The sequence below is a fragment of the Apodemus sylvaticus genome, chromosome 5, assembly GCF_947179515.1.
Source record: "Apodemus sylvaticus chromosome 5, mApoSyl1.1, whole genome shotgun sequence".
In the NCBI taxonomy this organism is placed as follows: domain Eukaryota; kingdom Metazoa; phylum Chordata; class Mammalia; order Rodentia; family Muridae; genus Apodemus; species Apodemus sylvaticus.
In genome coordinates this window covers 125,972,307-125,984,664 of record NC_067476.1, presented here as the reverse complement: position 1 = coordinate 125,984,664, position 12,358 = coordinate 125,972,307, and the positions used below count along the sequence as shown (strand labels likewise).

General features: G+C 41.4%; 1 protein-coding gene across 6 annotated transcripts in view; it reads left to right on the top strand.

Annotated features, from left to right (window-relative positions):
- Kif16b (kinesin family member 16B) overlaps positions 1 to 12,358 on the top strand; it is a 289,898-nt gene that overhangs the window by 58,089 nt on the left and 219,451 nt on the right. For all 6 annotated transcript variants that reach the window (XM_052183773.1, XM_052183772.1, XM_052183768.1 and 3 more), the window contains 2 exons: positions 3,896 to 3,961; positions 7,042 to 7,101. In XM_052183773.1, the coding sequence (XP_052039733.1) occupies positions 3,896 to 3,961; positions 7,042 to 7,101 (126 nt within the window). The remainder of the gene's footprint in view (positions 1 to 3,895; positions 3,962 to 7,041; positions 7,102 to 12,358) is intronic.

Sequence of the window (12,358 nt, the reverse complement as noted above, 5' to 3'; positions counted from 1 at the left end):
GAGAGGTGTTTGAGACAAGGGCACAGAGTAAGGTACAGGTAGTGTTGTGGTGCTTATAGGAATAGGTAGAGGCCTATCAGTTAACACTCAGGGAAGGAGAATGCCGCAGAAAGAGCAATGCATTCAGCTCAAGAAGAGATTGCTTTGTCATGATGTAGAGTACAGTTCTCAGTTAAAATCAGTCAGAATATCAACTTTCAAGAGGGAAAACACAAAACACTTGGAAATAGAAAAGGCAGAGCCACATACATTTGACTCAGAGAATGCTCTCATTCCGTGATTGCAAGGCTGGCAGAATTGAGTGGGGATGAAGCAGGTGCACATAAGATCACAGGCATTTGTTGAAATCAACACGGTTCAGACTAAGAATGACGCTGCAGTTCAAGTGACATAGCACGACTTTCTTGCTGCAGAAGGAATAAATAAAAGCGTCACAACTTAACAGGAAAGAGAAGAAACAGTATCAGCACAAGTTTTAGAAAAATTGTTTCAGATTGCTTCTAGAACATGTGGAAAATGCCCAATACAATGAATACTGTTGAGTATACAGCATCTTGGCAAAGGGACAGGCTTCAGTTTAGTTTTCATATCTGTAAACTGGATAAAAGTAGATGCTAGCTGTATAACCAGGCAACATTTATAATGATAAAAATAATCCTCAACATGATGAATTTTATCCATGTTAAGATGGATAATATATAAGGTTAGGATGGCAGTTCAGAAGCTATACCTTTTGGTCTCCTGAGGCAAGGCACTCCTATAACTGGGCATGCCCTTCAAAGGCCCCTGGAAGGTGTGTGCATGGAAGGTGTGTTTCAGGTTGGTTGCATACATGCCCATGTGTGTGGAGTGCCGAAGGAATACTCACTCTGGAGACTGCCACCAGGATCTTGCCTCTGAGTTCTTTTTTTTTTTTGTTTGTTTGTTTTGTTTTTTGTTTTTTGTTTGTTTGTTTTTTGGTTTTTTGGATTTAGTTTTTTCGAGACAGGGTTTCTCTGTGTAGCCCTAACTGTCCTAGACCTCACTCTGTAGGCCAGGCTGGCCTTGAACTCAGAAATCCGCTTGCTTCGGCCTCCCAAGTGCTGGGATTACAGGTGTGCTCCACCACCACCCGGCTGCCTCTGAGGTCTGTACTTGTCCCCACTGAGTAGCTCTGCTCTCTGTTCATCACAGTCCCAGTGTGGCCCCTAGGCATCCAGTTAGACTGAATGGTTAGCTGAACTGAAGAAGACCTAAGAATGGTAGATAGCAATGAAAATTATGCTGGTACTGTAGGGAAGAGTCACATGATAACCAAAGAGTTCCCCTCCAGGGAATTCTGTTGATATGGACATGTATACTGTAGGCAGTTGGTACAGAGATAGCTGTTATGACATTGTTGGTAAAGCAAATGATTAGAAAAACTTATGTTTACATCAGTCAGGAAAGCACCAAAAACTTACTCATGCAGTGAATACCAAGCAATGGAAATAAAATCTCTAAAAAGCAAAAAGAAAATGGAAGGGTTTTATCTAAATATTCTTTTTTGTTGTTTAAGATTTACTTATTTATTTTATATATATGAGTACACTGTAGCTGTACAGATGATTGTGAGCTATCATGTGGTTGCTGGGAATTGAACTCAGGCCCCACTTGTTCAGGCCTTGCTTGCTCTGGTCCTGCTCGCTCTGGCCCCAAAGATTTATTTATTATCATATGTAAGTACACTGAAGTTGTCTTTAGCCATATCAGAAGAGGGTGTCAGATCTCATATGGATGGTTGTGAGCGACCATGTGGTTGCTGGGACTTGAACTCAGGACCTTTGGAAGAGCAGTCAGTGCTTTTAACTGTTGAGCCCTCTCACCAGCCCTAAATATTCTTAATATATTATCTTAAAATAGCCAATAGTCAGGATAATTGACTTATACCATTTTTACTTACAGTAATCTGTGAGGAGCCATTTAGGAAAGACTAAGGCTAGCAGGTGGCCTTCTTAGAGGTGGCCACTATCTTGCATGGTTTATGATGGATTATCTGTGGAAGGCAAGATCTCAAGAGACTTCATCTTATGATTGCTTCTTGCAGCTGATATGCCTTTCCTGTCACTGTTATATAGCCTAAGAATTTGTGGGCATTAGTCCACCCTATTGAGAAGATTTCCTGCAGATCAGCATAAAGATGAACTTTCATGAATTAATGTTGTTTAGGTGAATTAATGATTTTATAGAATTCCTGATTTGATTCAGATAATTTTAGGAAAAAAGGCATTAAGGTTGTTTTAGTTGTTTTGCTATAAAGATATAATAAAGTGAGAATCAAGAATATAATGTGCCCACTCCTCATAAATAGTAAGTAAAGGCTGCATAATAAGAAATACAATGAGCTTTCATAATTACACTAAAAAGAGATATAGGCTCGGGACAAATTTGTGTTCAGGGAAAAACATTCAGGTCCAAGGATGAAGTCACAGGTGTGCATTGTGGTAAGTCAAGACCATGTAAAAACTGTTGCTTTGAACTTATAATGAGCTTACAAGGGTGAAATATTGCTTTGAACTTGTTATTGATGCTTTTTTGTAACTGCCCTTGTATGTACCATTTTATCTATGAGGTAATTCTTACATAGAGAACTACTTGTCTAAAGGCTGTAAAAAGGCTAAAAGCAATAAAGAAAAGTGCTGTAGCCATTTTTTGCTTCAGCCTGTGTGAGGGACTTCTTTCCTTTCCTTCTTTTCTCTCTGGTTCAAAAAGAGTTACCAAGCTCCAAGCCTCTCCCTGGCCAGTGAGGGGCTCCTGGCTGACTGACAGAGATGGGAGCTCTAACAATAAATGCTTTTACTTAATTCCCCACTGCTAAATAGCATGTGTTAATTCACTAGAAATTAGCACTCATTTAGCACAAATAATGAGTTAAAGAGTTAAGTTCTCAGTGCTTATTAATGCATGGGAGAGTAATAGAGTTAAGTCTTTAGAGTTTATGTAGATGCAGAACACTAACACAGAGCTCAGTTTCCCCAGCGCTTATTTAAGCATAGAGAGTTAAAGAGAAAAGAAGCCAGCAGTTTTCAGCCACAGAATAATCAAGAAAGTGTTGAGTTTCCAGAAGCCACCAGCTTTTAGCCCCCAGTAGAGTTAGAGACAGTTACAAGGCAGGAGATCATCAGACTTTTGTAACTCTGTGTTACATCTCAGCTCCAAACCCTAAAAGGCTGGGGCAGGACCTGGCAATTACCCAACATAAACATGGTTCTATTAAATTCTTGCCTGGGTGCTGGACTCTTTCTGTTAGCTCCTGTGATATCTCTGGCAGCAAACAGGATAGGGCACCTGGGCTTCTGACCCTCAGGCCCAGCCTTAGTTATTAGACATGCATGTGAGCCCTAGGCTGTCCACTGGTTCTAGGTTCCCCCCAGATTTTGGTGTTTATCACTTCAGAGTTTACCCTTCTGCAGCAGGGGTAAAGAAGTGAACATAGATTGTAGCGTAGCCAGGCCATATCCTGGATGCCATGCGCAGGGAGACAAGTGAAGTTTGTTTGTGTCCTTCAGTGTGGACGAACTGTGAAGCAAGACTTGGGTGTCTTACTTTTTGAACTTTGTTCTTTGTGTACATCAGAGCAAGGCATTCTTAAAACTGTAGGGGTTAAGATATGTCTGACTTTAGTGAAATGTGGCTGTTATGACATTTGTATTTCATATGTAGGTTCCAGACTGTAATGTCATGGTTTTGGAATTATAGCATCTGTCTTCCATGGATTAGAGACTTAGTGATAAACAATACTTTGGGGGCTATGTGAGAAATTACCTTTTATAATCATTTTAATATTTTTGTGGAGCTCTTTGGTAATTTGGGGAAATCCTTGATGTGCATCATTTTTGTCTATTAACTGCTGATGTCTTTGTGATTTAAATTGTAGATTGCCCTCTTGGACTCCCCTACAGCTTTAAGTATGGAGGAAAAACTTCACCAGAATGAAGCAAGAGTAAGTGATGGTTTGAGTTATTATTGTATTTTCATTTCAATGTTGACATTATTTTTTAAGTCCATGTTTGTTACAACTTGAGACTGTCCACTCCTGAGCTCTTACCACTGAGTAGACTGCTTGTGCTTTCCCGCTGGTTGGGACATACTTTCTTCCTTATACTGATCTCTAATCCCAACCCTCTGGCCACAGTCTGGTTCTTGTGTTTGAGACAATATCAGTGTAGAGTGTTGACTGTACTTGAAATCATGGTGCTTCTGTCTCAGCCTTCAGAATGCTATGTTTACAGGCATGCACCATCACATGTGTCCCATAATAATACTCCAAGATGCGTATTAGTTAGCTTTTTGTGTGTTGCACATTTACATGTTAGTACACAGAATGTAAAGGGCACATAATAACTTGCTGCAGTTAAGGTAACAACAGGCCTCCTTACAGAAAGTGGGGCCACAGAGCCAGCGGAGCAGGCAGAGAGCTAGACAGTTAACATTCATAGTCATCACCATAGCTTAGAGCTAAGTGCTGTTTAGCTTACTTGACTTGAGCCCTTGACTTTGCCATGGGGTATTCGGTATTCTAGACTGAAAGTACACTGGGTCAGGGCCCAGTTAAGAGGCAGGAAGGGAACAGAAGTGAGGAACCAGAGCTGAGGATGCTCTGTCAGAGGGGCAGGACAGAGGGTTGGCTTTGAGGCTTGCATTTTTAAAAACAAGCTTATGGCTGACTTGATTCTATCATGTTTTTTTTTTTTTTTTTAATGCACTCTGGGAAAAGAGAAAGGCAATACAAGCTGTTTAGGAGTTCACATTTTTTTTTATCTGACGCTGAATGATTAAAACAGCCATAAAGGAAAACATGTGGTCTGATGGTAAAAACTCAAGACCCACAGTGTAAGATGTTCACATTGAGCTGTAGGTAAGGAACTTGTTCATATTTGTAGGGTAATTATTTTGGTTAATATCTAATAACAGTGTCAGTGAAGACGTCCATTTCTCAATTCTTATTTTTCTCATGAAAGTTTCTATTTTATCTCTTCTAGGCCTAAGTGCAATGGAATGTCTAGGTGTGATTGTTTATCAATTATAGATTTCAGGAATACTCAGCAAGTTAATAGAAACCAATAAACATGTTAATTAGAATGCTTTCTCCATTCTGTGATGGAGACTGCTGCCCATCTTAATCATTTTTACTGACCTCTCTAATTGCTTGCCACCTGTTTTATTACTCTGTTCTGTTGTGAAAGATGGAGTATACACTAGGATTTTGTTAATGCTTTTAATAAAGACTATCTGATTTACACAATGATAATTCCAAGGCATGCTTTGTAAAAGCTCAGCATGTTTAATTATATTTGAAATAGATCGATTTTTACTTTTTTTTTATTGAAAAAATATTTTCATACAAGATAATCTTCTGATCATGCTTTCTCAAGTCCTCTGTACTTTACTACTCTCCCACCCAACTTCACACTCTCCTTTGCTTTAGAAAACAAGCAGGCTGAAACCAAACCAACTAGCTAATCAAACGAAAAACCCAAATACACACACTCATTCTCTCTCTCTCTCTCTCTCTCTCTCTCTCTCTCTCTCTCTCTCTCTCTCTCTCATCACTATCACCCACTTATCCCTGGGGCCCTATCTTTGATACAGACAACCCATTTACAACCAAGCATTTCAAAATCTCTCACTTTGTGCACCTGTCCAGATGTTTGTCTCTGCTATTGATTGGTTCATCTTTCTTCAGTAAGGACTTATATAGTGGTACAAAGCATATTCATTTGCTGAATGTTTTCTCTTCTGTTTATGTGTCTACTCATTCATTAGTATAGATTAGAAAATTGAGTATTGTTACTCTTTCCCCAACTCTTCAGGGAGAAAAGCTATAAGAATAATCTCTTCTGAAAGTTTTTTTTTTTAAAAAAAAAAAAAACAAAACAGAATGCTCCAGTGGTCATGTGGCTCACTGCTGTCCTTTGAAGGATCCATGGATATGAATGGCTTCTGACCATCACTACAGCCTTATCAAAGCATTGGAGATAGGCAGGGGACGATAGGGAGGGGTGACTGTCTCTTCACTCCTGTGTGTTTGGTTCACAAAGAAGACAGATTTTGACACATACAACAATAACTAGTGAGAGGAGAAACATCTAAAAAGTTGATTTGGAACTCTTCTGTGAGCATGCAAAGTAGAGTGCCTTTCCCTTAGGAGCTGGTAGAGCCAGGGCCTCTCATCAGGGGTCTTGGGTGGGGAGAGCAGGGACTTCGGGGAGGGGGTTTCTGCTGTCCTGATTGCTAGGCCATCGGGTGACAGGAGGTGAATCCTGAGAGGCTAGCTGTGCCTGTCCTGTAGCCATTCCTTTAGTTCCATCTGTTTCTGCTCCACACAGTGTATTTTTCAGTCCAGTTTTTTTCTAACTTCTTGCTTAAGGTATTACTTTTTTTGCTTCTCAGTGAATTAATCATGAGGATCATCTAAAACATTTTCTGGAACTAGATGAAAGCTTGATTACCTTGAGAAATGCTCACCAACTATGTTGAGCTCAACTATAGGGCCCTTTCCTTTCTGAGTACAGCCCACTGAAAAGGAACTGATTTTTATCAATAGAATTTTGCTTTGTCTGAAAGAATCAAGTAAAGAAGCATCTTTTCCCCCTTTACCCAAAGGTAGAATGAGATTTATAATCCCCATTAATTAGTTACAAAAGCAAATTATCTCCTAAAAGAAAACTGCAGTGTCCAAGGTGATTTAATCACCACATCCAATTAGAAAGGAAAGTAAATGGTTATTTTTTAAAGTATGGCCAGGGAAAATAAACACACTTAATGTGTTACTGTCATTCTTGGAGTTGTAAATGATTAATAATCCAAAGAAGTCACTTCTCTAAGTCCACCTGTGTGTGTGTATGTGTGTGTGTGTATATATATATATATATGCATATATGTAAGTATATGTGTATGTATATATATATATGTTTTATATATATACTTAGTTCATCTTTGCATATGCATTTAGAAGCTTTCAAGATATAAATTATGTTAATTTTTAATAAAATCATTATATGTTTATGTTTTTGTTCCTAGGTCCAAGAATTGACCAAGGAATGGACAAACAAGTGGAATGAAACCCAGAATATTTTGAAGGTAAGGACTGTGAAAAGTGTCTCAGTCTTTCTGTGCCACTGTGCCAGCTTAAGTAGGTACTCCTCTCTTTCATCTGAAATATGATTGTTTGGCCTTTGCTTAAAGTAAGCAAAGCTTACTTCGATTAAGCTTGTTGGGACCTGGGGCAGGTAGCCTTGAGGTTAGTTTTAAGGTTGTGGGTGATGGTGATTGCACATCACAGCTGGGAGCTGTGACATCACAGGTTACCATGATATTCCAGGCATATCCTTTTGCTTGTTGGAGTTTCTCCATTTTTGGCTCAGTACATTTAAAATCCTATTATTCAAGGAAAATACAGTTTGTTTCTAATTTTGTTAAAGTCAACATAAAAGCAGTATATTAAGAACAAAATGGATTTGTGACATCGTTATAGAATATACTTGCATAGCATGATTAGATTACAGGAATTTCTAGACTACAGCTTTCTGGTCCAATTTCTCCATGTCTCAGTGGCTAGATGATGGTTATATACATTTTTGCCAACACTCACTATGCAAGGACATCTGGAATTTTGGTCTCTATTTTTCATGCTCTGTGCTACAAAATGGGAATGTCTCTGTTTATATTTTGGCTCACTTAAATGGTAAAAAGACTACTGCACCGGGTTTGGAGTTGAGTTTGAACTTTGCACTTGGATGCATGAAGTTGCCTGTTTTAAAGAAGGCTAATGTTGATGCTGAGGCTTGCTTCTGAGGGCTAGTGAAGTGCTCTAAGGATGAAAACAAAGTTCCATGTAATGTTGTCTGACTGAGCTCAACTAGGCTCAGCTGTACATGGCTGCAGTACATCAAGTTGGATGTTCTCCGTGAGAAGCACATGAGCTGACTGGTTTGTGGGTGCAGACTTGAAGGCCTGGATTAGCCACTGAGCCTCATCTGAGAACAGACTTAGAGCCAGGGCCAGCAGTGTAGAGTATCTGCTTCTATTTGTATGGGCAAGGTGGCCTGCACCACTAGAGGATTATGAAGAGCTGTGGAGGTGGTGCTCAGCCTCTATTCAGGTAGAAGTGGGTTGATGCTCCTGGGGACAAATGACAGTGTTAAGTGAGGGCTTTTGTATTCAGGTCTCCTGTTCCTAAGGAGAACGGCCTGCTGTTTTGAGGTCCCATGCTTCAGCACTGTTTCCCTTGTTCAGAATTTATTTATTTGTTTATTATTTCAGTAGTGCTTTGGTTTAAACCCAGAGTTCTTGACATGCTAAGCAAGTGCTCTTCCCCTGAGCTACACTGCAGCCTGCCTTTGTTGAGAGACAGGGGTGCATGAAGCTGAACAGAGACTTCATTACTTCTCAGCAGAGTTGTAGAATAAGCGCTGCCTGGGAGGTGTAAGGATTTGTCCCTGACGTTGAAAGGCTCTGAGTGGAACAGTAGCATCCTCTAAGGCCAAGGCCTTTCGACCTGTCATTGACAAGGTGGACCTCCCCTCAGGAAATTTGCAAAGGTGCAGAATTAAAGTGTGCCCTATTTAAAGAACAAGAGACAGCATGGCCAATAAACTCTTTGAAAATTATTAGCGGAAATCAGTACCTGGTAGGACCTGAGGCACAGCAGCAATAAATTGTAAGCTTTAAACTCCCATTTCCTCCTCCTCCTCCTACTGCTGCATCCTTCCCCATACTTTCAGTGTAAAGTTGCCTTGCAGTGATGCCCCCACACTGTAACTAGTTTTATGCTGGATTTTCTGACCTTCCTGTAAAATCACAACAATGAAATCTCTGGAATTTTCCATATAGTTGCTTCCCCCTCTTAATGTGATTCTGGGCTTTGAAGCTAAATCCTTCTCTGATTCGCATCCCAGTTTACAGTCATCTCATTACCTTTACTTTTCAAGACTTTCCAGACATGAAGGAGAATGTGTGCTGTTACAGGATATGAGCATAGCAGGGACAGTTTCCTGTCCTCTCCTTGTCTGGACTCTGGGACTGTGCTCATCTTCCGGTCTCACTGGGTGCTTTAAGGTTCTCTCCATGCCCTTTTGAAATAACACTGCCTATGGCTGGGATAGAGAGCGCCACTCAAATGCTTAGTTTGAAAATCCTCCATGGGCCGGGGGGTGGCGCACGCTGTAATCCCAGCACTCTGGGAGGCAGAGGCAGGCGGATTTCTGAGTTCAAGGCCAGCCTGGTCTACAGAGTGAGCTCCAGGACAGCCAGGGCTACACAGAGAAACCCTGTCTTGAGAAAACCAAATCCAAAAAAACCAAACGGAAAAAAAAAAAGAAAATCCTCCATGGCAGTTGGTTACTGTCCGTCAGATTTGTGTCTGTGTGCTTTCTATACCCTCTCCTACATTTCTGTCTTTTTAATTAATTAAGTATTTTATTTATTTACATGGTAGATGTTGCCCCACTCCTAGTCTCCCTTCCACAATTCTTCCTTTCATTCCTCCTCCCCTTTGCCTCTGAGAGGGTGCTTCTCCCTCCCCAGACATCCCCCTTCTCTGGGGCCACAGGTCTCAATAGGATTAGGCACATCTTCTCCCACTGAGGCCAGACAAAGCATCCTCTGCTACATATGTGCCAGGGGCCTTGGACCTGTTCCATTAAGTTGATCATTTGTGTATGAAGCCAGTCTTGCATACAGTGCTGCATGCTTCCCTTCATGCGCAGATATGAGACTCCAGGTTAATTTATTAACAGACACTATGTTTTCAGTAAGACAGGGCTCTGTCCTCAAATGTAGACATTGACATTTAATGTCAGTGGTGGGTGAAGGCCCCTTGGGTACTGAGCTGCTCTGCATCTCACCACACCTGATTTCTTGAGTGCTCAGAAGCAAAGAACAACTTGGTTCCCTTCTTTCTACTCCCAGCCTGTGACTTCCCTTGCTTGGTAATAGTGAAAGTCGAGGTCCGGGTACCTGGCATCAGGACAATGGCAGACCCTAGGTACATGAATACTCTGATCAAAGGTGCTGACTTGGTTTTAGCAACCTGGTAGCAGCATGGCCACCATGGCTAGAGCCCTGTTTTGGTCTGTGTGACTCAGAACTTGTGTCTCAGACTACAGTTCCCTTTCCCTTACTGGGCTGTGACACTTACTTCCATATGTTCTAGTTGACAGCTTTGAAATTGTGCTTGATGCCAACTGATTCCCTGGGTCCAAGGTAGCATGAGAAAAGATGATGACTTGTCAACTTCACTTTGAAAGTCATTCATTAGAAGTTTGTTTTGTCTTTTTAGAGCAGTGGTTCTCAACCTTACTAACTCTGTGACCCTTTAATGTAGTTCCTCATGTTGTGGGGCCTCTAAACCATAAAATTAATTCATTATTATATTATAATTATAATTTTGCCACTGTTGTGAATTGTATGTATACAATATGCAGGACATCTGATATGTGACTCCTCTAGGGGTTGCAACACACAGGTTAAAAACCTACTTTAGGCACGTCATAGGGAGATGGTATGTGGCAGTCAAGTGACTGTCCTCAGTGTCCCCTTTCTTGCTCCCTAATTTACCTTCTCATTTCCATTATTCTTCATTTTCTAATGTGTTTCATCCCAAAAGGCTTGGGACTTCTGCTCAATTTTGCATGTCCTATAGTAAGTCTTTCCCAACTACCCCTGGCATATCTAGCCCCCTGCTGATGGCATGCTGGTCCCAAGTGCTACAAGGAATCTGGTTTCATGGTGACTCCTAGCCTTGGCTGGAGTTGCTCCATCATTAGGATAATTCCCTTTCTTAGTTCTCCTGTCAGAATCCATCTGAAGTCCTCTGCGCTACCCCTATCTTTTTAGTTAGGATAGATTTCTTTTTCCTCTGGTCTTTGCAGCATTTGGGTTTGTATTTGACACAGTGGTCAAGACCATCTGAGTTAGGCTGTCTCTGTCTCTCTGTGCTGACTGACACATGGGCAGTTAAGAGCTGGAGCTGGTGGCCTGACTGTATCTGTCGTCATTCTGCGAGCAAGCTACTGCAGCTCTGCTTCTCACAGAGCAGCGCACATGAAAGCTTATGGGATTAAGTTAGTATTAAGAAACAAAATGAAGCCCATTGTATTAATCTGCCATGAGTGCCATAACTAAACACCATGAACTGGATGCTTTAAATATCAGATTTTTCTTTTTTTCACAGCCCTGGAACTTGGAACTCCAGGATAGAGATCCTGTCAGTGTTGGCTTTTTCTCCTTAGCACAGGGATGCCACTTCTGCTGTGTCCTCAGAGGACCTTTCCTTTGGTTTCTGTGACATTGGTTATTCTCTGTTTTCTCATGAAGAGAATAGTCACACTGGATCAAGATCTACCCTAGTGACTTTACTTTAACTTAATAACCTCAGCTAATTAATTTTAACTTAATTAAATGTTCTGTCTATAGATAGTCATGTCCTGAGGATCTAGGGCTTATAGCCTTAGAAATGAACATTGGGGCCACTTTATCTCTTTATGACCTTGATCAATAAAAATGTGAGGCTCTGTTAAGAGACATCACCTCCTGCTATGTGGACCTCAGTCCCCTCTGCTTCCCACTGCACTTTTCTCCCATTTGAAAGCCTCATGCATGTAGTTTTGTTTTGGAGAGGAATGTGGCTGGTTCTCTGTATCATAGCCCATCTATAACTCAGATCAGTTAGAACCTGGCCTGTTCCAGGTGTGGCAGCATCAGCAGCATCTGTGAGATGGTGACGAAACAGAGTCTTGAGTCTGTACACTACTTCATGTGTCCTGCTTTAGAGTCTGCTTTTTAATCAGGTGCCCAGGAGACTTTGCACCTTTATGTTTGAGTGCTGACCTAGATCTGCCATGCTGGGGAAAGGTGGATCCATCCTGGATTGTTTGCCCTTGCATCCATTCTGCTCTGTCCTGTACTATGGGGGGCTGACCTTCACGGAATGCCCCCTTTTCAGGCTCCCTTGAGCCAGTGGGAGATTAAAAACATCTCTAGTGGCAGATGTCTCTTCCTCATGGCCCCAGACCCTACCATGGACTAGCCCTTGAGATGGTTATGGTTCTGCCTGGTAACACTGCCTCCAGAAACATGCTGTTCTCTCTGCCTCTCATGTTGTGGTAGTATTAGCTTCCTGTTGCCTGTGGTGACTCCACCATCCATGGTGGCTTTCCAACAACTATTTTTCAGCTAACAGTAACTGCAACTGAGTGACCAGTGCCTATATTGAACCCCCCTCGGATTTAAACACTGAAGTAGCTTCTTTTCTGTGGTTAGCTGTGACTGATGCCCAAGTGTATGTACCTGGCTGCAGAGTGCACGTCCAGCTTCTCAGGGCAGTATGCCCCTCCTT